Source organism: Sebastes fasciatus, chromosome 24 (assembly GCF_043250625.1).
Source record: "Sebastes fasciatus isolate fSebFas1 chromosome 24, fSebFas1.pri, whole genome shotgun sequence".
In the NCBI taxonomy this organism is placed as follows: domain Eukaryota; kingdom Metazoa; phylum Chordata; class Actinopteri; order Perciformes; family Sebastidae; genus Sebastes; species Sebastes fasciatus.
In genome coordinates this window covers 5,644,870-5,672,516 of record NC_133818.1, presented here as the reverse complement: position 1 = coordinate 5,672,516, position 27,647 = coordinate 5,644,870, and the positions used below count along the sequence as shown (strand labels likewise).

At 44.3% G+C, this 27,647-nt stretch overlaps 3 protein-coding genes across 6 annotated transcripts in view; all 3 read right to left on the bottom strand.

Annotated features, from left to right (window-relative positions):
• The window catches only part of gpr137c (G protein-coupled receptor 137c), an 81,901-nt gene that overhangs the window by 18,605 nt on the left and 35,649 nt on the right, over window positions 1-27,647 (bottom strand). The gene's annotated exons all lie outside the window — the stretch shown is intronic.
• LOC141763093 (insulin receptor substrate 2-like) lies at window positions 35-27,451 on the bottom strand. Of its 2 annotated transcripts, none has more exons than XM_074627380.1 (5): window positions 27,383-27,451; window positions 18,828-18,888; window positions 10,504-13,540; window positions 9,913-10,397; window positions 35-2,738 (listed from the first exon to the last, which is right to left on the bottom strand). In XM_074627380.1, exons 3-5 carry the CDS (start codon window positions 13,158-13,160, stop codon window positions 2,734-2,736), a joined length of 3,147 nt encoding a protein of 1,048 aa, XP_074483481.1. In that variant the 5' UTR covers window positions 13,161-13,540; window positions 18,828-18,888; window positions 27,383-27,451; the 3' UTR covers window positions 35-2,733. The 2 variants fall into 2 exon arrangements, with proteins under 2 accessions (XP_074483481.1, XP_074483480.1); XM_074627379.1 differs by having other exon boundaries at window positions 9,913-10,400; window positions 27,383-27,448.
• On the bottom strand, window positions 19,372-24,625 carry LOC141763094 (uncharacterized). Of its 3 annotated transcripts, XR_012593013.1 has the most exons (12): window positions 24,430-24,623; window positions 24,160-24,321; window positions 23,167-23,880; window positions 22,784-23,023; window positions 22,364-22,639; window positions 21,888-21,982; window positions 21,541-21,582; window positions 21,169-21,384; window positions 20,903-21,080; window positions 20,603-20,782; window positions 20,343-20,510; window positions 19,372-20,300 (listed from the first exon to the last, which is right to left on the bottom strand). XR_012593013.1 is itself a non-coding variant. In XM_074627383.1 (11 exons), exons 1-11 carry the CDS (start codon window positions 24,494-24,496, stop codon window positions 20,395-20,397), a joined length of 1,839 nt encoding a protein of 612 aa, XP_074483484.1. In that variant the 5' UTR covers window positions 24,497-24,625; the 3' UTR covers window positions 19,372-20,394. The 3 variants fall into 3 exon arrangements, 2 of the variants coding, with proteins under 2 accessions (XP_074483484.1, XP_074483483.1); XM_074627383.1 differs by having other exon boundaries at window positions 19,372-20,510; window positions 22,784-22,856; window positions 23,447-23,880; window positions 24,430-24,625; XM_074627382.1 differs by having other exon boundaries at window positions 19,372-20,510.

The window sequence follows — 27,647 nt, the reverse complement described above, 5'->3', positions numbered from 1 at the left end:
AATGCAATAAAAAAGGAAGACAAAGTTGTACCTCTTTAAATAAATTCATTTATTTCTGTAGGTTGCTATCCATAATCAATACAGACAAAAGCAATACTCGACTACCAGAATTTATAAATCATTATAATCATCTCTTGTGAGCATCACAATAAAACAGTATATTGAATTATGTACAATGGAAGACAACGACACATTCAGACTGAGTCAATCCAAAAGATCAATCTGTAAAAGAAGAGTCCGTCCATGGACACAGAAATGGGTAAAGCGCTCTGTCGAGAACAAAAGTCCCCGGCGACAAAAAAAACACTTGGCAGAAAGAGAAATGTACAACGGAGCAAAACAGCGTCTGCTCGCCACGAGAAGAAAATAAATCATCGATGCAATGTTACATTTGGTTCCACGGTTGTAAACTAGATTGTATTCATGTCACTATTGCATATGCCATTAGGTAAAAGTGTGTCAACAAGGCAAAGAGATCTCTATAATAAAATAGACAGAGTATTTGTTGTCATATAGTCACCGAGACTGTGAGGGAGAAAGCATACGATACGCTGTACAACCCCAAAGCAAAAACCCCGTCCCAGTTTTTAAAAATCGTAGCCAAAGTCTTTACACAGGAATATCATCGCAACATAGGTAAAATCTAATAGATTATTTTTAGTTAAACTCTCTCTATGTACATAATATACACATTCAAGACTCTGTAGATAAATAGATTACCACGACTTTAACGTGACACAGCTCCAATATTATTCATTTCCCACGTTGTGTTTCTGTGGCGTTCCTGCCAGCTCGGCGATACATTCAGACATGGTTCAAAGTTTTACAATCTACTGTACACTAAAGGGGTTGTGAGCCAGTTGGGAGTTGGCACAGTGGACGACGCAAAGACCACGCAGTCAGGATAGCATGGAGGGCTTTTAGATAATGTTACAGTCATTTTTGAATGGTCAGTTTCTTCAGATTTTAAAACAAGACTATGCAACTTTTTAAAAAGAAATAACACATTCTTCTTCTAACTATTTAAAAGTTGAATTTATCAGCAATTAAACACCCTTCTACAGCTTTACTATGTCAATTTTAAAAGAAGAAATTACATACTTTTTCAACTTCATAAGCAATAAAACAGTTGTTAAAATGATTACTATTACGAGTTTTGCTATTTCTTTACTTGGTGTGGTAGGAGTAGCTCATATTAGCAAACATTAGATACATACTGCTGTATAATAAGTCTACTTGTGCTACTAAAACAATGTGTTTTATCATTTAGCATTATCCTGTTCCATAGTCTTGCTTTAACTTGTACGTAATTCTCTTTAGCCAGATACAACTTTTTGTGCTGTCTGTCATATAGATTTATTTTCCAGACTGTTAGTTCTCCAGTGAACTCCCATGATGGCGCCAGATGTGGCTGTTCGCCTCCCTACTTTTTCAGTGATTGTCCAGCTGCGCTCACACCGGCAGCCGTCTTTCAGCGCTCACTGGGTGACCAAGAAACCGTCTCGACTGTGCCTCCCCAACTTTTGACATTTTTCCATGGCTCCACCCCCTCTGTCGTCACCTCAACTATACAGTTGTACCGTGAAATGATGTCACAGCAGGGCGGCCTGCGTCGAGGCCGTAGGTTTGAAGGTAGGAGTGTGTGAGGTTTTCAGGCTCAAGTGACTGAGGAACGGTGGGAGGTACAGTGCTTTCAGATTAGGGCTGTCAAAAGTGGCATTCGAATCGTTCGTTTTCGAACTATTACGAATATCTATTGTGCATTACGTCCACGACACCGCATCCTAACTGGCAGCAATTAACGAAAGTGATGTTCGGTGCATTCTGTTTACAATCAAATTTGAATATTTGAATATGTTTTTTCGACAGCCCTAATTCAGACGCCGGGTGTTGCGGGGTTTTGAGCTGAGCTATAAAGACATGCATAACTCTTAAAGACATTTAGAAATATATTTCTTTAAGTCCAGATCGGACAAAAAAATAAAACTAGGTTAGAATAAATAAGAAATTAGTAATTAAGAAAATACTTTAATATCAATACGATAAATCAGATCTCAAGCAGCCCCACTGTACTGTACATTTCTGAAATCATATTTGTAATGGGAAGCTAGACTTTCCACAATAACAATATAGAGGTCCAAACAGACGTACCGTAATAGAATATCTCTTATTTCATAGAAAACATAAAGACATATAGACATTAAGGCATCGGGTAGGTCTTATCAGACATTCATCTTTCAAAAATAAATAACATATCTACTCTAAATATATACTCAGTGTACCTTGGTATCCTCGCTCCCTGGGCCGGTCCTATAGTAGGTTTCATTGTTCGCTGTCATACCGCACTCACTCACACAGGCAGTCTTAAAACCACCCTCAAGTAAATAAATAGTATCTGGGTACCGTTACAGTTTTTGTTGACTATCTTTGCTTCTGTGCTTGCGCCAAAATGTGGGTCACAGGTGAAATGGCCTCTGAAAGCGCAGGGAACATGAGACGCACCAACACACACAACACACACACACATCCACCCACACAAACAAACACACCTGTCCTGCCTTCAGCGGATTCATGACATGCATAGATGGTGACCTGCTTGTTTCCTAAGTGCGTTGTGAGTGTTGCTGAGGGTCCAGACAGTCTTTTAGGGCCACAGAGTTTTTGTGTTTTTTGTTGTTTTTAAATCGAGCAGCAGGTCGGTGAAGACGCCAAGTCAGAGGATAGAGGAGTCCTTCAGTCTGAAAGAGACGACAAGAGAGAAAAAGAGGGAGTTAGTGGAAGTATCTTATCATGTCAACACTCTTTGGCTTCAACAATCACATATTATTAACAATCTGAGACCCACAATAGACACGTTTTTGTGTAAGAATTGATAAAAATGATCAATAATCCTTCCAAAATACCACATTAAGACACCAAGACCTTGAGGAACACCATAGAAAAAAGCCATGTTGTGATGTGGGATCAAACACTTTTGACATTTCTGCAAGAATTGCATTTTTCAGCGATTGGATGGCGATCACTTCTGTTGTGTAAACTGCTCAGAAACCTCCTTATTGTCAATCTACATAGGAGAGCCATCCATCCTCTGAATGCTCTAGGTCTCTACTTTGTGGCTGTAAAGTTTCATGAGGCTGTGATTATCCTAGAGGTCACCACAGGTCATTTTATACAGTGAGGTTAAAAAAAAATGGTCTCACTACAATGAAATGTCTCGTATGGGGACTAACATCATCACACATGAATACAGTTGGGCTCATTGGATCCACCAGAGTCTCAGCTTTACAGTAACACATTTATACTATTGATATCATAAAGTGGGCATGTCTGTAAAGGGGAGACTCGTGGGTAACCATAGAACCCATTTTCATTCACATATCTGGAGGTCAGAGGTCACGGGACCCCTTTGAAAATGGCCATGCTAGTTTTTCCTCATATAAATTGATCCTTTCTGTCTGAAAGCAGTGAGTAAACCCCCAGTTTGTAGTCTGATTATTTCCCCCACAAACAAACACGGGGGCCAACAATGCAGAGCTTTCAGACAGCAGACACGAGCAGGGTTGAGAGAACAGTCTCATACTGTACAGCGTGAACTCATTCAGACTCAGATTAGGCTGCGTTTCTGTGCCACATAACAAGGAGACACTGGGAAAAGCAGCTTGAATAACAGGAACAGCGAGTGCTGCACACACACGTTACATAGGAGGGATTTGGTAACCTGTTATGTGTATTATTTAGTATGAATTTAGGTTCATTATCGCGTTGTGGTTAGATGGCGTGTGTCATTTCTTAACACACCAGCTGTTTTGCGGCGGAAAGCCCTTGTAGGACGGCGGGGGGGTGGAGGCTGAAAGTGGGAGGATGGTCGTCGTTATTACATAATCTGGGATGTGGAGTGATGGGGGTGGGGGTCTCCTGTCACGCTGCCGTGTTGCTATGGACACACGCTGAGCGGAGGAGAGCCAGCGAGCAGCACAAGAGCTTATACAGAGAGACAAACTGAGGTTATATCGCGTTGATGATTATGGAGGATCGGGGTTGGGGGCTTTGGCTGAGGAGAGGGGACGAAGGAGACGCGAGGGCTTCCCGGAGGATATCCTCGCTGCAGCCACATGTTAAGAAACCACACGAGGGTTACAGGGTCAACTAGAAGCTTCCAGGAAGCGACGGAGTACAGCGGTGAAGGGCTTACATCTGTGAAGAGAGGACGAAGCCCTAGAGACGGCGCTAGGGCTTCCAGGAGGACGATATCCTTGCTGCAGCCACGTGTCATGAAACCACAAAGCGTGGTCGTCTTTGGGCTGGGAAACTGTAGGAAACTAGCTGGGAAACTGCTGTAGGGTAACCTCAAAAATGCACGGCGGTCGGGCTGAAAGCACGGCTGTTTTTCTTAGATCTTGAAAAGTTGCCATTTTTGGAGCCGTCACCCAGTGCACATGTAAAAGAAAAAACTAGGGCTGTCAAAGTTAACGCGATAATAACCCGTTAACGCAAAGTTTTAAAGCTAGAGTGAAGATACTGGTCCCTTGACCTCTGACCTCAAGATATGTGAATGAAAATGAGTTCTATGGTGACAGCTGTTGTTGCCTGTTGGGCTGCAGTTTGTCATGTTATGATTGGAGCATATTGTTTTATGCTAAATGCAGTACCTGTGAGGGTTTCTGGACAATATCGGTCATTGTTTTGTGTTGTTAATTGATTTACAATAATAAATATATACATATATTTGCATAAAGCAGCATATTTGTCCACTCCCATGTTGATAAGAGTATTAAATACTTGACAAATCTCCCTTTAAGGTACATTTTTAAATAATAAAATGATAAACAGAGAAGGATGGAGGGTAGTTGAGGTGAGGACACTAGGGATGTTAAGTCACAAAATCCTAAAATAAATGCCTGTATCTGATTTTATAGCCAATTTCCACACATATTTCTATTGGTTTGTGCTTACGATGAGCTGAGATGTGGTCACAGGCTAAAGCGAACAAATGCCCACACCTTGCATTAGCCAGCTGCTGCCCGCGGAGTAGCCGCTGGCTCTCCCTGATCTACCCCTCCTGGCCGTCTAATCTCGCCTGCAGAGGCTGTAATCTCATCTGGAGCCGTGGCTGGCTAAATGTGGGGAACGCTGGCCACGCAGTTATCTAGCAGCTAGCGCTTCTGTCTGGAACATCCCGGCCTACTTTACCCCCCCCCTCCTCTCTGTGCCATGACACACACACACACACACACACAGATACAGACACAGACACACACACACACACACACTCGCCGCCTGGAAACTCTGACACAAGAGCCTGCGGTGTTACGTGTGCAATGTTTGTTCTCGATATATCAAGTAACATGGCGTTTCTGGATTTCCTGCCTTGGCTATTTGCACTGCTTTGTTACATGTTTGCAAGATCTCGGCTCCGACGCAGGTCTGATGCGGATGTAAATAAACTATTCAGCAGCTTGTGTGCGTGTGTGTGTGAGCCAGGGACACAGCGACAATGGATTGAACAATCAGGCTGATGGCTTAAAATCAGGTGTCACCTTTACGAGGAGAGAACAAAATGTGACATGTGGGAAATCAAATAGAGCCACACGGGCGCCACAAAGTAATGATGGCTGGTGAAAAGATTCCAGCAGTGGAAAAAGTGGTATCAATGCAGCTCTTATGCAAATGTTTGAGTCTCAGTGTGTGTGAGCAGCAGGCAGGCAAGAGGTAAAAAACAACCATTATTTTCATTATCGATTCGGGTCTATAAATATGGAGGACGAAACCTGCCAAAATAAAAAATAGATAAATAAATGACTTGATAAATTAATTAATATGCCGTTAAATTAAAAAAATAAAATTAAAAATAAATGTAGGGTTTAATTAATGAATAAAATTATTTATTTATCTTTGTAATACTTTCCCTATCTGTCTACTCTTCTATTTAATTTTCCCTTTTATTTATTTATTCATTTATTTCTATTAACTTTTACATTTATTTATTCATTTTTGCATTTATTTTTATTAACTTTTAAATATAATCATTTATGCATTTATTTTATTTAAAATTTAAACTGATATTTTTGTTTTAATTTGCTTCTTTATTTATTTATCTTTGTATTACTTCCCCTATCTAACTACTCTGCTATTTAATATTAATTTGTATCTATTGATTTAATTGTTTTTACATTTATTTATTTATTTTTGCATTTATTTATATATTATATATATTTATTTAAAATGTATTAAATTGTATGGGTTTATTTATGTATTTATTTATCAATTATTTATTTCCCCAAACTTATATATTTCTGTATACTGTCTTTATACATTGCTTTATGCATTTCTGCCTCATTATGCAAATGAGGGGGCTGACCTCATTTTGACAGGTTTCGTCCTCCATATATAAAAATGTCAGAAAATACTAAAAAAAGGCCTGTAGTCCACGATTATGTCATCAAAATCACCGTGTTATGACACCTACTGAGCATGCTCAGAGCGAGTTAGGGATGCATGGCTGGCTGTGCAGCTAGATCCATTTCGCTCGCTGCACCCTCGACGCTAACACGCACATCACAGGAAATGTAAGTAACACGGATGTATACGTAATCTGGCTGCATTTTATCCATCACATCATCCCCGCGATGACGTCACTCGCAATACTACTGACTGAAGAGGGAAGGGGGATTTGAGTAGATGGGACACGAATGCTTCTAATCCGGCCGATGAATTACACACACGATGCTGATGGTCGTGCTCTCTGCAGCCCGTGGGTGAAGCAGATGGCGGGCTGTCATTAGCGAGTAGGTTAGGGATGTGTGTGTGCATTAGAAAGAGTATATGTTTACATGCTAGTGTGGTCATGAGAAGGGAAATAATGAGTGTTTGCATGTGTGTGAAGACAGGGCAGAGTGGCAGGTGTTTAACCCCCCTCAACCAAACACACACTCTCACACACTTGCCCTCCGGAGAGTGGCCATCTGCCACTAGCACTCAGGAGGGACTCGGCGTCTCACAGCAGGGCTCCTCCAGTCTCGGAGCCCCGACACTCAAAGCAAAATCAATAAACTGTAGTAAGAATCATCACAGAGGAAGCAGGACGCCGCCGTCAGTACACCACCACCAGATAAAGGTATTAGTCAGACGGGGGAAACAGAGACGGCTGACTTGGCTAATCTGGCTTCTGGTACAGAACATCCACCTGGCTGAGCCGCGGCTAGCCGTGGTCGCGAGAAGAGACGGCGAGCGAGACATTAGAGGTAAACATCACCTCGCAGAGTCACATGGGCTGGCCCGCTGACAAAACAAGAGGTAAACAAACACTTGACCCTCATGCCAGGCGTTAAGACATCTAAGCTGACTCTAGGGCCCGGTTCCAATCTGGACCTGACACCCTACCACTCCGTGTCTGACTCACAATCGCACCGCAGAATGGTGCGTCGCTTTAAAAGTTGTGGCCGCAAGGTAAAGGATGGTTCTGTGTATCCTACGCTAAAGGAGATAATAAAGGAAGCATTGAAGCACCTTTCCTTAGCATTTGGAGGATTCAAACAGCTCTCATAGTGGCTGCTATTGAGATACTTCCCGGTCATTTCACTCCGTTAGGAACCTTCCTAAGAGAAAAAGACTTTGCGACCGCAGCCCTGGTCTCGGGGCCCAGCGTGACGTCCCGCCCGCCAGTGGGGCCTGGCACCAAAAACCCCAGTGGCGCACTTTGACCTCCCTCACCCCGCTTCGCCACACTGAGTTTTCAGTAAACAAGCCATCCCGCGCTCCCAGAATGCACCTCGGTGGAAGCGGGGCCTCACCGATGAGTTTATTTGTTGCTTTAAAAAAAGGCCCTCCCCTCCTCTCCTCTCTGCTTGTCTTACTTCTGCTAAGTGAACAGCCTAATGAGGCAGAAGGGCAGCGGCGTGCACGTGCCATCCTGCCCCATTATGCACGCTCTCGTTCGCTCCCCCACAAACAGCCAGGCACTGGAAAACAAAACAGGCCACTCTCTCTCTCCTCCCGTTCTCCTCATCTCTGCCAAGTGTTTTCACGGATGCAGGCTACGCCACTGGAAAATAAAAAATAAAAGATCCCCGGGAGAGAAAAACACCCCCGACTGCTCTGCATGCGTACGTGCTCCACTCCACATGTATGTGCTCCACTCTTTTCCCTCCCACTCCCTGCTACAGTCAAGCTTTATTAGAGGCATAAAAACATATTTGTACTCCATGAAAACATGAGTACAGAACACGTGCGAACCTACGCAGCTCAAACAAACAACTGCGAGCACACGTTGTTTTTGCTGTAAATTTAATTTCCGAACGGATGTAGCGGAGCATCATTAACTTGTACTCGTCACTGTCAAGGATGTCCCACGTTTGAAGAATGCATGAATGAAAATAATAGATTTTCCACATTATGGGGGATGCTTATGTTCGTACATTCCTCTTTATTTACCAGAACATCCCTGACTGTGCAAATAATAACTTTTATAGCATTTTTCTGTGCTTCGTTCTAGGGCTGCAACTAATGATTATCATCATTGTCGATTAATCTGTCGATTGATTAGTTGTTTGGTCTATAAAATGTCAGAAAATGTTGATTTCCAAAAGCCAAAGTTGTCTTGATATGTCCACAACTCAAAGATATTCAGTTTACTGTCATAGAGGAGTAAAGAAACCAGAAAATATTCACATTTCAGAAGCTGGAATCAGAGAATTTAGACTTTTTTCCCCCTCAAAAAATGACTCAAACCGATTTAACTATTCAAAATAGTTGGTGATTAATTTAATAGTTGACTAACTAATCGATTAATCGTTGCAGCTCTACTGCGTCTATAACTTCTCTCTCCGTACACAGGGGCCATGTGGTGAAATAAAAGCCACTTTCTATTCAAACGGCCTGGCGCCGGGACAAAAACAGGCCCCTCTCGCAGCAACTTTTCAAAAACCCTCTCAGCCAGGAATGTGGACCGTGACATCCAGTTACCTGATGGCCGCATAGCAACTCGCCCACTTTGTTGTTTTCCCTCGCTTGCCTACAAGGACACAAACACATATCCACTTGTGCTGGGGCCTCACATGTCAGCGTACAACCCCCACACCTTCCAACCCTTCCTCACAAACACATGTGAGCTCAGTGTGTCCAATGACAGAGGGTCAGACTTGGCTTCTGCTGTTCTTACTTTGTTTACGCCGTCTGCTTTATTTGGTTCAGTGGGATATTCTGGGACGTGATATTGATTGTGGGATGGTGGGAATAAGAGGTCTACAGAGGTCACATTGATGTGCAACACATCCTAAAGCTTACCCAACTGAAAAACAACAGCCGGAAACGCCGGAGGCTCAGTGTGACATTAGGGGAGGCCTTCGCAATACTTGTGTCTGATGTTTTATAATCTATCTCTAGGCTCTCCTTTTTTCATTCATAACAAGCGTTGGTGGAATCCCAAAAATCTACTCGTGTATTTTTAGTATCTGCAGCAGCAGCAGCAGCAGCAGCGAGGCGCTCTGTCGTATTTCCTTCAGAGCTCTCAGCCTGGTCACGTTTCAGAGCAGCCTGCGTTCACATGTTGTGGGGAATATGAATGAGTCAAAACAAACAGTAAAAGCATGCAACTAAAAATCAGAAGCTACTCCTCTTTGTTTTGACACCGACACCTGACGGCACTCTGTTGTTTTAATACCACAAAAAAGGGTGTTACAAGATGTGAAAGTACTCAGAAGCAGCAGCTGCATCACCTACATGTGTACTTTCAAATCCACAGAGTCGGTTTGAATTTGAATCTGGAGGAAATACATGTTTGCATTCATCCGTGTTTTTCTTCTCTTCCATTTGACAGTGCAGTAAACCAACCTGTTCACAACCCTAACACACTTTATCCCTCCTTTAAAACAATAACAAGCAGTTTAGATTCATTATTTAGCAGTACTGGCTCACCTTTGGCAGTGGTTGCAGCCTCTTTGAATCCCAAACAGACATATGGTGAGCTGTGTAATCCATTGATACCCCCTTTGCAGCTGCTGGTGGGTTTGAAGCCAGCCAGGTCCTCGCATTTCTCCACGTCCCTGTTGTCCAGCAGGTTCAAGGCGATGTAGTTCAGCCCGTTGGGGTAGCCGGCCGAGCCCTGCCGGGTCACGGGGCTGCCGTACTCGTCGTCGGAGCCCTCGCTGCTCCGGGACGAGATGTTCTCCACCGAGCTGTGCCTCTTCACCGCGTCGCCGCGGGCGAAGGAGGGGAAGACCGGCGTCACGGTGGCGGTGGAGGAGAAGGTCTCGGAGCTGTGGCGCCGGCGTCCCTGCGGGTTGGCCCGGATCACCTTGGCGGAGCAGTCGGGGTCCACTGTGGGGGAGGAGGTGGCGCCAAGCAGGAAGACCCCAATGCCTTCTGGGACTCCCTGGTCCTCCAGAGAGAGCCTCATCTGGCTGCTGAAGAACAAAACATGTTTAGTCCAAAAGCAGCTAATAATTTAGCCTTGAAATAAATGTAAATATGATAAAGATGGCTCCCTCCCACCACAGATGCACATACCTTCCGGTGTTCTGAGGAACAAGCTGCGGAGGCGAGCTGGTCATCCCAAACGTCATCTCAGTGTAGTCGTTTTTCACCTCATCACCGAGGCCCTGGGACCCTTTCTCACCATCCAGATGGTACCCTCCATCCTCCTCTGAGCACATGGATAACTCTGGGAGTGTGTCCAAGCGCTCGGCGGGAGTGTGAGCCTCCTTGTGCGAGTGCGAGCCCAGCTCCAGGTTCATGTAGTCTGTCAGAGAGGACCTCCCTGGGCTGCTTCTGCTGGAGCCCAGTGATGAAGACTCTGTGGATACCATGGAGGGAGGGGAGAATCTGACGCTGCTGAAGTCAATGTTGATGTATTCTCCAGGGCTCCGGGGTTCTCCGGGGAGGGGGTGTTCGTTCATGCTGGGCAGGGTCCTCAGGGTGTCCAGGGAGAGCCTGTTAGGCCTGCCGAGCCTCCCCCTGTAGGGTAGGGTCTCCGCCCGACCGTGTCTGACTGGGGATGGTACCGAGGGGCTCAGTGGTGAGGTCTGAGCTCCACTGGGCTGCATCACTGAATAATAGTCAGACTCCACTGCTCTCTGCTTCAAACTCTGAGGGCTCATCAACACATACTGGCTGTTTTCCTCAATCTTGGAGGCCTGGAGTTTAGCAGGGAGCGTGAGGGAGCCGGCCTGGTAAGCCAACCTCACTGGTTCACCAGCAAGCATGCCCAAGTAGTAGTCAGGAGGGGTCTGGAGTGGAGGTGGGTTTCCAGGCGACATGTTCATGTATTCGCCGTTCCTATCCGGGCTCTCCGTGGAGGATTTGGAGCTGCACCACATTCTCATGTAGCCGGTGTCCTCCAGAGAGCTGCTGCAGGGGGAGTTGGTCTTGGCCGCCTGAGGATGCACCCTGGGGTTCACAATCTGCTTCGGCGCCGAGACACACATTGGGCTCATTGGCACGTAGTTGTCTACCTTGCCAGACTGGGCTGCGACACCTGGCGTCATTGGCATGTAACCCTCATCGGCGAGGTTACTACTGGAGCTCCTGGATGAGCCGATTTCAATGTCCCCGTAATCCTCGGGGTAACACACTTTGGGCGAGGCGGAGTGAGAGTTCTGCCCGTGGGCCATCCTCATGAGCGTGTACTCGTCCAGGGAGGCCGAGGACAGCGGCGCCACCACCCTCTGTTGGCGCGGCGTGGTGAGGGAGTGCGTCCTCTTCCTGTAGGCCTTTTCATACGCCAGGCTGTCGCCACCAGCTCCGGACCGGCCTCCCCCCTCCATTATCATGTAGCCACAAGGGTCGCTGATGTCACGGGATGGAGGCGTGCTGGACAGAGAGTCAGGGGTGTCGCTGCGGGTCAGGGGGATGAATCGAAGGTCACCTGGGCTGGAGCTGTACTCGTCACACAGCATGAAGCCGGTGTCACTGAGGGAGCCGGAGATGGAGGCGCTGCAGCTGAAAGGCCGCCTGGTTTTGTCAGGAGTGGAGACGCCGACATGTCCCCCTCTGGGAGACATGCTGATGGGGCTGGAGGTGCCTGGCGGGGAGTTGGACACCGGCATGGACCGGCTGTGATGCAGGTTGGAGATGGAGTTGGAGTTGGACTCCAGCATCCTGCAGGTGCGCCCACTGCTGAGGGTGTGAGACCTGATGAGGTGATTCCCAGAGTTCGGGCTGGTGGGACTCCCATTCACAGATATGGACATGGACACAGGCCGGGTCACGCTTCCGTCTCCCTCGCTGGCCGTTCTTATCCGACAGGATGTGAACTTCCTCCCCGGGGACATCACCGCCATGCTATCCGTCCTGGATCTCCTCACCAAACCCGTCTGACTTGGAGGGAGGTTGTTGAGGTTGCGTCTTGTGGGCACAGAGATGGGGTTAGTGCTGGCAGACTGGCTCTTGCTCCGCGGCCTGAACTCAGACAGCTCCTTCATCGCCTTCATTGCCTCCAGAATGGTCTCGTGGATGTTCTGCGCCACCACCAAGTCCTCCGCCTGCATCCAGAACTCCCCAGGCCCAGTAACCGCTGATCTGCCCACCTCTATGAAGAAGAAGCTATCCGAGTGTCCACATCTCCTGATGTTCATGAGCTGCAAACAAACAGCAGCTGTTTCTGAGTTCAGTTTGACGAAGCTGATGGTGCGGCTGGACAAACACAGCCGGTACACTCCAGTGAGGTTCTTGATCTGACCCAAGCCTTTGGATTTCAAGTTGACCTGCCACACCTCCTTGTATACAGCTGTTGCAGGAGTAATGAGTCCATAGTTGGCTTCCTCAAAGCCCACTAGAGAGGATGTAGATGCAGGGCTGTCGTACACTTTCCCCTCAGCTATGAGATCAGTCAGAACCGTGTACCAGCTCTCCTGCTCCTGCTCGTTATCTGCAGCCACTGCGAAGTACTCGTCCTTGGTGTAGAGGGCGATGAGGTGCTTGTGTTTGGCGTCTGCGCGCATGTTTACGCACAGACACGAGTCCAAAGTTATCACCCGTTTCGCAGCAGACTTGTTCCTCCATTTCTTCTCGCTCTCGTAGTACTCCAGGCGTGCTCCGGGACAGCTCTCTGTCGGCTCTCGGAGCACGAAGAAGCGCCTGTGTCCATGTTTCTGCTTCCGCAGGTATCCACACTTCTTTACGCAGCTGGATAACAGGTGTCCTCCCGATGCTGGAGGACTTGCCATTTCTCTCTTCACTTCTCTTTTTTTTCCAAATAAGCCTTTTGTTTTAAACTTGCAAAAGAAAAAACTTTAAATATATCCCTCTATAATATCTAATCCATGGCACCAAATATGTGCGTCCTCGGTAGATGCAACAGTGCAGCAGCAGTGTGGACCAGCGCAGATCTGATCCTGGAGAAAAACAACATGTGACGCTGCTGCTGCTGCTCTAAAAACAGAATAAAACACAGTCATAGGGAGGCGGTGCATCCTGCAGGGGGCTGTGCCTGTGCATTAGGAGGCACAGAGGCACACTATTGGCTGCTTGGATAATACAAGGCAGGAAAACCACACCTCCTGCTTCTCCAATAGCTCTCTCTTGTAGAATAACACCAATTCCTGCGCTGCAAAATAAAAGTGCATGCAAAAAACAACACCTTAACACATCTATTTTACTGATATTCCACTATTATTATTTTACAGTGACATTGAGAAACCAATTACAATGAAAATATGTAAACTAATGCTGGATTGTAACCTGATTTATGAGGCAGTAACAGTGTAAACAACCCTGACTTCCCACTTGTGCATGTAGAAAAACACCAATTCCTGTACTGCAAAATGAAAGTGCATGCAAAAACACACACCTTAACACTCAGCATGTACAATAACACAAATTCCTGTACTGCAAAATGAAAGTATATGCAAAAACACACACCATAACACATTACTGATATTCCACTAAAATATATTATTAAGCACTAAATGGTTTATGGCCAAAATACATTTCTGATCTTCTGCTATGTTGTGAACCATCCAGACCTCTCAGGTCATCTGGATCAGGTCTGCTTAGTGTCCCCAGAGTCACAACTAAACATGCAGAAGAAGCAGCGCTCACTTTTTATGCACCAAATATCTGGAACCAGCTCCCAGAAAACTGCAGGACCTTTTAAATCAAAGCTTAAAACGTTCCTGTTTGCTGCTGCCTTTTATGATCTTATACTGCATTAGAGCTTTTACTCTCGTGTGTTGTACTCTATTTTAGCTTTGATCCTAGCTTTTATTTTCTAATCTGTAATGTTTTTATAACTGTTTTAATTATGTCTTAATGTTCTTTTTGCACTTTGTCGCAATGTTCTTGAATGTTTATGTAAAGCACTTTGAGCCGCCCTGTTAATGAAATGTGCTCTACAAATAAAGCTGCCTTGCCTATTATTATTGAGAAGCCAATTACAATGAATGTAAACTAATGCTGGATTGTAACCTGATTTCTGAGGCAGTAACAGTGTAAACAACCCTGACTTCCCACTTGTTATATAAGGAGTGTTGTGGTGTATATTTAAACCTGTGGGTATCCCTCTCCAACTTTCCCATTTCAACACCTCACCGTCTCTTCCCCCAAATGTCTACATTTGGTAATAATTATAGACATTATCTGTTTAGAAAATGCAGCTCTTGCTGTGTAAAAAACAACAGCTGAATGATTTATTTTATGCAACAAAAAAAGGTTCATGTTGAATGAAAAGCAGCCATCTCCCAGAGAGAGGGGAAAGCAAATGCGTCAGAGGCTTCTGTGTCATAACAAGCTGCAGGAAATGCTGCCATCATCTGGATGCTCGAGCTCACGCCGCATCTCCTGCACACCAACTCTTCCACACACAAAACTTCTCTCCTTTGTGTAGATCACAATCAGAGAGCCACCAAAGGTCGCGCTGAACAACATGGTGACTGCATTAGGCTGTGAAGGAAGCAAGGAAGCTGGCAGACATCTGTTCATCAGATCATCTCGGTAATTATGTTAGTGATTCTCCCTGTGATCTTCAGGATCATCAGTCATGTCAGTGTGAGGCAGATCTCTGCACCCCCTGCCAGACACTCACACACTTGGATTGTTTTTTAATAATCTCCACAACAAGCAGATTACACCTCCATCAATGAGGTGTCAGTGTGAATTAGATGCTATAGATGACAGGAGGGTATCCTGCTTTAACTCCTTCTTAATGAGCATATCTGCCCCTTTAAACAAACACAAAAATACCCCAGATTAAGGGTAATCCCTGGACGTCTCTAATCACTATTGTTCTCCATATTGTTATTGTGTGTGATCCCGGTGACATTTGGCCATCGCCTATTTTTCTGTTTTTGCACAAGTGTTAATTTCTCAGGTTTAAGCCGGGCCGCAGCATGTGTTTTCAGCATTATCCGTCGCCTATAATCTGAGTTATGAGCAAAAACATAAACACCTCCACCAGGATTTAGTAACATATAGCAGTTATAAACAGCCCGAGGCGAAAAACAAAAGGAACAAAGAGATTATTGTTGACACTTGACTGGCAAAGTGGTACAATAACTTGGCATCGGTAGTGAGGGAATATCGCTGACGGCTGAATATTGTTGTTTTGCTGCTCTATGTTTTCATGGGATGTGGTGAATTGATGCGTTCCCACAGGGTTTACCTCAACACTAATCTGGGTGTTTTCTAAACCTGAGACCATGGGATCTTTTATCTGTGATAATGTCCAGGTGTGCTGCAAACAACACATTTTTCTCACTAACTTTTTACTAAAATAAGCCCTCTGTTGTGCCCTCTGTGATGCCAGTAAAGCAGAACATCTGCAAGTTACAGTAGGAGCTCTCCTGCCTCAGCGGGATATTTTGGGTTTCTTTCCACCGCTGTTTCATTTTCAACTCCATGAGGCCGCCACGTTAAAGGCTACAACAAACCCCAGTGTGAACAGGCCTGAGGACAGACCCTCTTATTTCCAGAAAATCTCTCACGCTCCCGTCTTCCCAGATGATTCTCTACTGGAGCAGCTCCAGTTTGAGTATCAGTTCCCTGCCTGAAGGAACGACTTCTGATGGGCCAACTCAAGGCCCTATTACTAGCTTTGCCTGGAGCTTTTCAACTACATCTTATTCAGCGGACAGAGTATGAGTGTTCAAACAAGATCATTTTGTCAAATTAATGTTTCTGAGGTCAAGAAGCCACATGCGTCTCTTTAGCTCCACTTTTTCTCCAAAAGTTATGACTTTATTCTCGTAATATTATGACTTTATTCTGTAAATCTCAGATGTTTTTTCCCTCAATGTGGCCCTTATACTCCATAGTACATTTGCACTTGGGCCCTCACTGCATTAGACTTATATACTATATACTTATACTATAAACTGTGTTACCTTCATCACAATGCTCAAATGTTTTGCGGCTCAAGGCAGATTTTTTATTTATTTATTTTTTGCCTAAAATGGCTCTATTGATAGTAAAGGTTGCTGACCCCTGTCCTAGAACATGACAGGACTCAAAACCAGTAATAGTCAGTAGAAATAGCCGTAGTAGACAAGTAGGCCTAATAGAAGACTACATACAAGTGGTAGTATTAGTATGATAGTAGAAGCATTACAAATAGGGATAACTGTATTAGCAATATCAGTATGGTAGTAGTATATATAAGGGATAATGCCTATCGAGGTGTCCATTATCTTTGCACTATCCGACAGTTCTGGCCAGTAACCCCCACGTTGTCCATTATTTCCTGATTATGGACACCTAGAGGGGCAGTATCACGCTTAAACCTTGGTCACTTGCACACTGTGATTACATAAAAATGTATTCACAGTGTGGTGATGAAAAAAGGTAGATGAAGATCCGATTCCCACTAGGATCCAGGCTTAGTGCTTCTTCTTTACCAGATCATCATGCAACAAAGCTGCTTTTCACTGTGTAAACACATACAGATCAGTATACCAGAGGGTTTCTTTATTAACGGCTCTGGAGCAGCGTAAACAGATACTACTGTCGCTGCCAAAGGTGTAACCATGTGATAGAAGAAGCAATAACAACAATAATACAAAAGTAAAAACAAAGTAAAAGTTAATACAACTAATAAATTAATTAAAATGACATAAAACAATTAGGACTCACAAATGGAAATAAAGACTGTAAGCATCCCAGAAGTGAAGCTAAAATATATTTCTTACTGTTTTAAAACACCTTTACACACACACAGTCCATGCAGTAAACTCACATTTAGACACAGCTGCTGAACTAATAGTGTTATGAGGCCCTCTGGTGGACAGATGAGGAATGACACTAAACACATGTGCCTACATCTGCAATTACAAATTCCATCCATCCATCTTCAACCGCTTATCCGGGATCGGGTCGCGGGGGCAACAGCTCCAGCAGGGGACCCCAAACTTCCCTTTCCCGGGCCACATTAACCAGCTCTGACTGGGGGATCCCGAGGCGTTCCCAGGCCAGAGTAGAGATATAATCTCTCCACCTAGTCCTGGGTCTTCCCCGTGGTCTCCTCCCAGCTGGTCGTGCCTGGAACACCTCCCAAGGGAGGCGCCCAGGAGGCATCCGTGCTAGATGCCCGAACCACCTCAACTGGCTCCTTTCGACGCAAAGGAGCAAGGACTCTACTCCGAGTCCCTCACGGATGACTGAGCTTCTTACCCTATCTCTAAGGGAGACGCCAGCCACCCTCCTGAGGAAACCCATTTCGGCCGCTCGCACCCGCGACCTCGTTCTTTCGGTCATGACCCAACCCTCATGACCATAGGTGAGAGTAGGAACGAAGATTGAACGGTAGATCGAGAGCTTTGCCTTCCGGCTCAGCTCTCTTTTCATCACAACAGTGCGGTAAAGCGAATGCAATACCGCCCCTGCTGCTCCGATTCTCCGACCAATCTCACGTTCCATCGTCCCCTCACTCGCGAACAAGACCCCGAGATACTTAAACTCCTTCACTTGGGGTAAGGACTCATTCCCTACCCGGAGTAGGCAAACCACCGGTTTCCTGCTGAGAACCATGGCCTCAGATTTAGAGGTGCTGATTCTCATCCCGACTGCGTCACACTCGGCTGCGAACCGATCCAGTGAGTGCTGGAGGTCGCAGACCGATGATGCCAACAGGACCACATCATCTGCAAAAAGCAGCGATGAGATCCTCAGCACACCGATCTGCAAACCCTCCTCCACCCGACTACGCCTCGATATCCTGTCCATGAATATCACGAACAGGATTGGTGACAAAGCGCAGCCCTGGCGGAGGCCAACCCCCACCGGAAACGAGTCCGACTTACTGCCGAGGATCCGAACACAGCTCTCGCTTTGGGCGTACAGGGATTGGATGGCCCTGAGAAGTGCCCCCCTCACCCCATACTCCCGCAGCACCCCCCACAGTATCTCCCGGGGGACCCGGTCATATGCCTTCTCCAAGTCCACAAAACACATGTAGACTGGATGGGCATACTCCCAGGCCCCCTCCAGGATCCTTGCGAGAGTGAAAAGCTGGTCCGTTGTTCCACGGCCAGGACGGAATCCGCATTGTTCCTCTTCGATCTGAGGTTCGACTATCGGCCGAACCCTCCTTTCCAGCACCTTGGAGTAGACTTTACCAGGGAGGCTGAGCAGTGTGATACCCCTGTAATTGGCACACACTCTCTGGTCCCCCTTTTTGAAAAGGGGAACCACCACCCCGGTCTGCCACTCCTTAGGCACTGTCACCGACTTCCACGCGGTGTTGAAGAGACGTGTCATCCAAGACAGCCCCTCCCCACCCAGAGCCTTCAGCATTTCTGGGCGGATCTCATCAACCCCCGGGGCTTTGCCACTGTGGAGTTGTTCTGGCAATTACAAATTAATTAAATTAATTAATAATACCCTTAATTATACGTTTTTTTTACCTGGGACTGCATCGTAGGTCTCTGTTCGGGTCCTGATCAGGTCCCACAATGTTACATTGTTCTACAGAGAGAAGAAGAGGACAGTTAAAAGCTACTATCTGCATGCACTTACATATCTAACCGGAAATTAAAACAGGCCTGAATCAATAACACAGGTGTTGCATCAAATACTGTTTACGACCAATATGTGTTTCCCCCTATATCATATATTTTTTCTCGTAAAGTTATGACTTCGTTCTCATAATATTAAGACTTTTTTTCTCCTCAAGTTATGACTTTATTCTCGTAATATTACGACTTTTTTTCTCGTAAAGTTATGTGATTATAAAATAGTCTTTCTGGGTCCCATTTATCACATGACCTGTAGTTCAAACATCAAAGTCACTGCACATCCATCCAAATACTGAATGTTGGGAGCTAGTCCCACTGATCTTAACTGCAATTTATCATGAACACGTGGACGATCTCATGCAATCCAGTACAGCAACCCTTTCTTCAAAAACATTAAGATGTAATAGTACAAATAAATCATTGTGTCAAGAAGTTGTTATGAGGCATTATTTATTTATCAAGCCTTCTTTCTGTGAGGTGACAGTGATCACCACTGCACCTCCACCTTTTAGACATTTTAAATTCACTTCAAGTCTTTTTTATTTGTAGCCCCATGTATAAAATAACCGAGATAATGTACAGCTAGCAGGACAACAGTGACCGGCTCGCCGTACATTATCCCGTGCACTCTCAACCCAGCTCCAGCTCTCTAAGAAAACGAGGAAAAACTCTGCAAGAAACCTCGGAAAAGGCAATTCAAAGAGAGATCCCCTCTCCACGGACAGCTGGGTGTTTGAAGCATGAACGTAGGCCTATAATCACTATGGCTTGTCTCGGTAGTCCGTGTTACCAGTGTTACACAGTGGTCGGGCACATTACATTACATACCCGCCACCCACACCTGCAGCGGCGGGTTGTCAATAGATAGTCAGACGACCGATGCATCTGCTCCATACAGATTCTCAGCACAGAGTAGCAGGAGTCAGATTTCACACACACAGGACGGGAGAGATTTGACAGACCGAGAGATGGCGGAGGAAAGCAAACGCGGTTTAAATTTCAGATTCAAACCCAATGCTAGGAGGAGGACGAAGCAGTCACAGCCGGTGTCCGCGGCGGAGCGGCGCCGGGTACACCCCAGCGGCTCCGCAGCAACAGTTCTACCGGGGAGGCTATTCACTCAGCCATCCGATGGTAAAGATCAAGGTAAGCACTACACATAATGACCGTCATCTTTTCCTGTAAAATCTCCGGTGGAATCGGTAACACCCATGTTGTCACAAGAAATTTTCCTCCCCGTCACATCCCTACTAGAGATTGACGCCACCGGCCTCTCGGTCTGATTTCTACTGCTTCAAGAGAGAGTGCAATGGGAGCCACATATGGGGACTACAGCAGCGTTAACCCTGGACGAGGTCCTTCCGTGATCCTGAGGGGTCCTTCCGTGGTCTTGAGGGGTCCTTCTGTGGTCTTCAGGGATCCATCCGTGGTCCTGAGAGGTCCAGTCTGTATCACATCAGACTGGAACCCTCATACCACGGATCACGAGCCAGGGGTGGTGCTTAAGAGTCTCCAGGGTGGGTCGGGCCTCTGGGCTCTTGTCCATACAGCGCGCTAGAAAATCTTGGCAATCTGGACAGATCAACAGGAATCATGTTTAAATACAAACGCTGTACTCTTTGTGTGTTTATGTGTGTCTGCTTGTATTTTACTGCATGTCTTACTGTAGGAAAGAGTGTCACGGATGTCAGGGGCTGAATGGCTGATGTCACGGGGGGTACGGAAGGGGGTCGCCCCATCATGCAGCATCTCAAACAGCACCACACCGAGCTGCCACACAGTGGTAGCTTCAGGCGTGGACCACCCACGCCTGATATACTCAGGAGTGGTGTATATAGGGGTACCTACAATACATACAGCCACACAGAGACAAAGGTTAATGGATGAGGGACGGGAGTAGAGGAAAGAGACGGCAAAGATGCTGGGTTGTTTCAGAGAACAGGACCATAAGAACGACAGCATACCTTTATTTTTAGTGTACCTCTCCTCTGTCAGAAATGCGCCGCAGCCAAAGTCAATGATCCTGACACGTGGGACATCAGAGCCGGTTTCGATGAGGATGTTTTCCGTCTTGATGTCCCTGTGGAAAACACCTCTGGATTGGATCTCTTGGAGACCTTCCACCAGTTGTTTTGTTATGATCTGGGGGAGAAAGAAAGAGACATGAATACTGTGTGACACGGTTGGCGTGGACACACATACAGAAACACACATGTCATCAGCTACTTACCCGGGCTATCTTCTCCTCTATTGGTAACTGTATGGACTCCAAATAGTCATAGAGATCCATGCAGGGGGCGGGTCTCTCTAGGACGAGAATCAGCTCATTGCCCAGATTGTACCAGTCCAGCAGGCTCACCACGGCACTGGTTCCTGCTGCTGCTGGTTTGAGGTGCAGCAGCAGTGCCACCTCTATAGGGATCGCTGTAATTACCCCGTCCAGATCCTAAAGATATGGAGTGAAAGAGAAAGCAAACTGTTAGATTGTATGAGGTAGAAGAGGAACATGTTCCCTTTGTACTTAGAATAAAAAGAGAAATGTTACTCAAATGATTTAAATAATGTAGAGTGTTGGTATTAGGATGAAAAACAAATCTCTTACCACTGTTGTGCAATGAAACCGGCGGATATGCTTTATGGCCACCTACGGGATAGAAACAGACATTTGGTCAGCTTATACTACATGAGGCTGTTCTCATACACCCTTCATAGCTATACCTACGAAAAGTAATGCACTTTAATTCGTATATATATCACACAAAATCAATTTGTATGTTATCCACGTAATTGCGTCACGTGTTGCTAGACATTCGTATGAAAACGCAATGAAAAGTAGGAATAACTTTTTGTAAAATATGATTTGAACCGTTGTATGAGGATACGTTGACTACTTACAGAGCGGATACATGAACCATGGATTCTGTGTGTGTGTGTTTGTGTGTAACTTACAGGCAGATGGTCGTCTTTGCGGTGGCCAGCAAAGACTGTTCCGTAGCCTCCTTCACCCAGCATTCTCTCTTTCCTGTATTTGGCCTCAAAGTCAGCTGCAGAAACAAAACACAAACACTTTGACTGTACTTGTTCAGAACTTTCATTCCACTTCTAAACTAACCCCTAATACTACAGTAACAATTACCGATTTAAAATCTAATCCTATTACCAATATGAATCCAAAAGCCAAGACTGAAACTTATAGGAACGATATGACCTTTTGAGCCAACAGACGATTAAGCTTAGCTTAGAATCAAGACTGTAAACAGTCTGATTCTGTCCAAAGGTAACAAGATCTGCCCATCACCATCCACTAGACATTATACAACAGGCTTCCCAGGCTAGTAGTACGCCCCATGAAGAATAAACTCAACTGAATTTACTGATGGAACTCACACTTCATCAACGTTTCACGTATTTCTATCTCTACTCACCTCTGTTGTGAAACAGAGTGGCTTCTGGGAAGCTGGTGTCAGATTCGCTACTGAAGGAGGCCCAAGGGGAATGCTCAGGGATGGTCTTAGGGATGGCCTCAGTAGTGACCTGGTAGCTGCAGCCCTCACCGGGACTGAGGGACGTTCTTCTCCTCTTCCCATAGTCTCCTGTGTCCTCAGATGTCCTCTTCCTGCTTTTCTTCTCCTCAGAGTCGGTGCTGAGGATGCCGCTGGCGAGTATCCGTGACACAGCATCCTCAACGGAGCAAAAGGTTTCTAAACACATTATACATGTTAGAAAATAAGTGCTGAAACAGTCTTCCTAGGCTAGTAGTGTTCCTCATGAAGAGTAAACTCAACTGAATTTACTGATAGAACTCACACTTCATCAATGTTTCATGTATTTCTATCTCTACTCACCTCCGCTGTCTTCTGAGAAGAAGGTGTCAGATCCGTAACTGAAGGAGGTCTCAGTGGTAGCTTCAGGGATGGCCTCAGTGGTGGCCTGGTAGCTGGTGCCCTCAACGGGACGTAGGAACGTTCTTGTCCTCTCCCCGGATGCTTCTGTTTCCTCAGACTTCCTCTTCCTGCCCTTCTTCTCCTCAGATTTGGTGCTTGCGGTTGTCGATTTCCCAGCATCCCCAGTGGAGTAAATCATTTCTAAACACATTATACATGTTAGAAAATAAGTGCTGAAACAGTCTTCCTAGGCTAGTAGTGTTCCTCATGAAGAGTAACTCAACTGAATTTACTGATGGAACTCACACTTCATCAGTGTTTCACGTATTTCTATCTCTACTCACCTCTGCTGTTTTCTGAGAAGAAGGTGTCAAATTCATCACTGGAGGAGGTCTCAGGGGTGGCCTCAGTGGTGGTCTCAGTGGTGGACTGGTAGCTGGTGCCCGCACCGGAACTGAGGGGCGTTCTTCTCCTCTTCCCGTATTCTCCTATGTCCTCAGACTTCCTCTTCCTGCTCTTCTTTTCCTCTGAGTCGGTGCTGATGCTGACACAACTGAAGGAGGTCTCAGGGGTGGCCTCAGTGATGACCTCAGGGATGATCTCAAGGATGATCTCAGGGATGGCCTCAGGGATGGCCTCAGGGATGGCCTCAGGGATGGCCTCAGGGACGGTCTCAGTGGTGGCCTGGTAGCTGCAGCCCTCACTGGGACTCAGGAACGTTCTTCTCCTCTTCCCGTATTCGCCTGTGTCCGCAGACTTCCTCTTCCTGTCCTTCTTCTCCTCAGAGTCGGTGCTGATGCTGTCGCAACTGAAAGAGGTCTCAGTGGTGGCCTCAGTGGTGGTCTCAGGGATGGCCTCAGGGATGGTCTTAGGGATGGTCTCAGTGGTGGCCTGGTAGCTGGTGCCCTCACTGGGACTCAGGAACGTTCTTTTCCTCTTCCCGTATTCTTCTGTGTCCTCGAACCTCCTCTTCCTGCCCTTCTTCTCCTCAGATTTGGAGCTAATGCTGGCGTAGGGGGGTGTCGATGTCCCAGCATCCTCAGCGGAGTAAAAGGTTCCTAAACACATTAAACATGTTAGAAAATTAGTGCTGAAAACATGTGAAGAGACTGAACTATATAGTACTGAATTGTGGAGTTAGACTGCTTTTCACCACTGGAGCCATCCTTAGTATAACCCTTTGCCTAACACTATATAAAAACTAGAGTGGTTCGCCCACTCATTCGAGACTTGTAACACTTAACACTCATTTTTTCATGATTTTTAAACCAATTTTTTTTATACTTGCTGATATTTTTTATGGCAGATGTTATTAGAATCTTTCTATGTCATCTAACCTCTGCTGAATGACGGTCTGAAGCCCTCGGAGGGACATTGACTTGTCCTGCTAGTCTTGATGGCTCTTTCATGGCTCTCATCAGACTTTCTCTTGGTGGCCTTCTGGTTTCCACCTGATCTGTTGTCCAGCTTGCTATAGTTGTGATCTACTATATCAGAGACTTAAGGAAGAAGCAGCGTTAGTAATCATTAGTCCAGCAGCTAAATCACATGGATATTAAAGTAAGAGAGACTGCAGTTCTCGTCAGGATTTTGGTATCACTACTTACCCAGATTTCTACTGGAAGACGGACGCTCAGCAGTACTTGCTGAGCTTGTTCTCAATGTGGAAGGCATGGCTCTCAAACAGTAATAGTTCACCGTTGAAATGTCGAAGATTCAAAGTTCACCGTTGAAATGTCGAAGATTCGAAGTTCACAGTTGAAGTGAGATTGATGAGAGATTCTGGTTGGTATCAAGAGTTTTCTCCGGAATGTTGGCCTCACAATTCCTTTAATACCTCACAACTGCTTCATGACCTCACAACTGCTTCATGACCTCACAACATTCTACTGTTGTACAGTTCTACTCTTAGAATGCATGATGTCATGTCAAATCTAAACCAATAAATGCATTTAATCAAAAACAAATACTAAAACAACAGCTTCTGGCAGATAAGGATTCTTCATTTTTGTCAAAACATTTTTTTTTTCCATAGCCAAATCTCATATGTGTACAAACATTATAACATTGTGATAGTGATTATACACTAATGAAAATATGGTTATGAATATTATTTATTATATACCATTTCTGCAAATAGATCATTAAACATTACGTCCATTAGCTACATACTTCTGAGATGTTATACCTGGTCCTAAAAAAAGAAATAGAAATATTTTCCTACTGTTTTTCTGGCATCTTATTGTTTATATTTTGTTTTACTTGTATATTATATTATAAATGTAATATAATATAATATAATATATAATATTATATTATATTATAAATTATATTATATTTCTATTATTCTTTTAAATATTTTTTCATTATTATTTTACTTTTTTCAGAACCTTGAAGTCCCGAAAGATTATATATTTTTTATCTTATTATCTTAATTGTAATAAATATTATTTAATATCTTGACATTATTCATATTTTGGCAGTACAAGTTCTCATCATGTATGCACAAGATTGTATTTAAAACATTAATTTAAAAAAAAAAAAAATTGGGACTTCGGGGTTTAATTATTCATATTTAACTTTTTTTTTATTTTTCATGGACCCTTGAAGTCCCGGAAGATTATATATATTTTTTTATCTTATTATCTTAATTGTAATAAATATGATTTAATATATTGATATTATTACTACTTATCCACCTGTATGTGCAAGATTTGAAAAAGAAAATCAATTATTTATTAATTTATTTCATACAATTTTAAACAAAAAATCAACAAAACAAAAACAAACTAAATATATAAACCTGTCTGAACCAGCTGAAACTTAACTAAACACACTGAAAACTAAACTAAAATGGAATCAAAAAGTCAAAACTAAAATAAAATATAAACTAACTGAAAATTAAAAACTATTACAACCTACATTCACATTGATTGTTTATTTTTCAGAGAGAGAAAAACATTTACATTAAAGAACATTTGAATGACAGCTTAGAGTGGAGCCACACAATACAGACAAATAAGCTTTATTTAAATGAATATTGCAAATGAAATGTGTTGATTTTTCAGCAAAGATCATGTGTTCTCCATGTTTGACGTAACTGCAGTTACAATGATGATTTTGACAATGTGCAAATTAGATCAAAGTCCTGACTTGAAGAAAAACAAGATCCTAGTCAAGGCTGCATTAGGATTATTTGTAATATATTAGATTTTCTTTTCTGTTTTCTAACCAAAGACCCAAAGCGAACAAAAACTTTCATCACCTGTTATATAAAAGCCCGGGTGTGACCCTTTTAAGTTTTATTTAGCCAACAGTTTATGGTTTTTCATAATATCTCTTGAGGAAAAGCATCTAATATCTGCATTTTAAATGATAGTTTCAAAGATAAAACATTTTATTTTTCAAATAATTCAAAGTCAGCCATATTAAAAAACAAGGTTTCCAGTGTTTCCAAAGATATTCACAATAAAAAATCATATTCTGTTTTAAGCTCCGTCTGTACAAAGCTGGTTTACATGATCACCAGAGCGATTTGATTCTTGTTGACAACCAAAAGATATTTTATTTGCTGGTGTTTTAGTGTCTTTCTAAAGGACACTCGGAAGGTGATGCTTGCCGTCATGAGGCTTAAAGCGATAGTTTGGATGTTTTGAAGTGGGGTTGTAGGAGGTACTTATCCATAGTAGGTGTCTCTCAACCTTCTGTATCCTGAGGCCCACTTCTGATTGTTAAAAACATTCTGAGGACCACCTTGCCAAATAAATGACAAACTGGGCTCCAACAAAAAATTTTTGCATCCAAGACATATATGACTTGTGGGTACCCATTGAAACCATTTTCATTCACATATCTGGAGGTCAGAGGTCAAGGGACCCCTTTGAAAATGGCAATGCCAGTTTTTCCTCAACAAAATTTTGCATATATTTGGAGCGTTATTTAGCCTCCTTTCCGACAAGATGGCAAGACATGGTTGGGACCAATGGATTCTTTAGGTTTTTTAGTTTCCTATGATACCGGTAGCTTTAAAACTGAGCCCACTACAACCACTGAAAGACAGAATACCGGCCATCGGATTTTGAAGAGGTTAATCTAACCATTTGTGCAGGTCCTCCACAGCCCACTATGTGGTCCTCCTAGGGCCACCAGTGGGCCCCAGCCCAGTGGTTGAGAATAGCTGCTATATACCTTGCATCGTTTGCTTTTTAATCAAGTGTAACAATGCCTATGTATTGTCCCTGTCAAATAAACTAATAAATAAATAAATAAAAAGACTGGAATTGTCAGGGACCAGATAATCATCGCTCTCATTATCCTTTCATTGTAAAATTTCCACCAATTAATGCTTCTATGGAACATAAGGTAACACTATTCAACAAGGGGACAGGTTTCAATGTAACACCGGTGAGGTCAGTTTAAGCGCGCGCAGTAAACTAACGGTCGTTAGCAATGTAGCTAATTATCTAGAAGCTAACTTAGCCTACATAGCGGCTTGTACTTCAAACTAAACACAACAAAACGTCTAATACAGCACACACAACATATATAATCAATACTTACACTTTATTGATCTCGTAGGAATCCAGTAAAGTTGATATCAGATGTAGTTGTTTGCAGAGAGCACAACACCGACCTCTAGTGGCAGAAACTACAAGAACTACAAAATATATCACTCTGTCGTCACTTCCGTTCCGTCACTTCCGTTTCCCCTTTATGTGTTGCACAGCTCTTTGTTTATGTTTTCACTATGCTTCTTCTGTATGTAAATGTTTTTAATGTTTTCTGCTGTTATTATGTATACTGTCATTTTGAAATAAAAAAACTA

Excerpts from the sequence above, each read along its gene's own strand:
- LOC141763093 (XM_074627379.1), bottom strand. The coding sequence starts at position 13,160 with ATGGCAAGTCCTCCAGCATCGGGAGGACACCTGTTATCCAGCTGCGTA. Across the intron at positions 10,401-10,503 it reads GTTCCTCAGAACACCGGAAG|CAGCCAGATGAGGCTCTCTC; the intron begins GTATGTGCATCT and ends TTTGTTCTTCAG.
- LOC141763094 (XM_074627382.1), bottom strand. The coding sequence starts at position 24,496 with ATGCCTTCCACATTGAGAACAAGCTCAGCAAGTACTGCTGAGCGTCCG. Across the intron at positions 22,640-22,783 it reads CTTCTCAGAAGACAGCGGAG|AAACCTTTTGCTCCGTTGAG; the intron begins GTGAGTAGAGAT and ends TAATGTGTTTAG. Across the intron at positions 21,983-22,363 it reads CACTCTGTTTCACAACAGAG|CTGACTTTGAGGCCAAATAC; the intron begins GTGAGTAGAGAT and ends TTGTTTCTGCAG.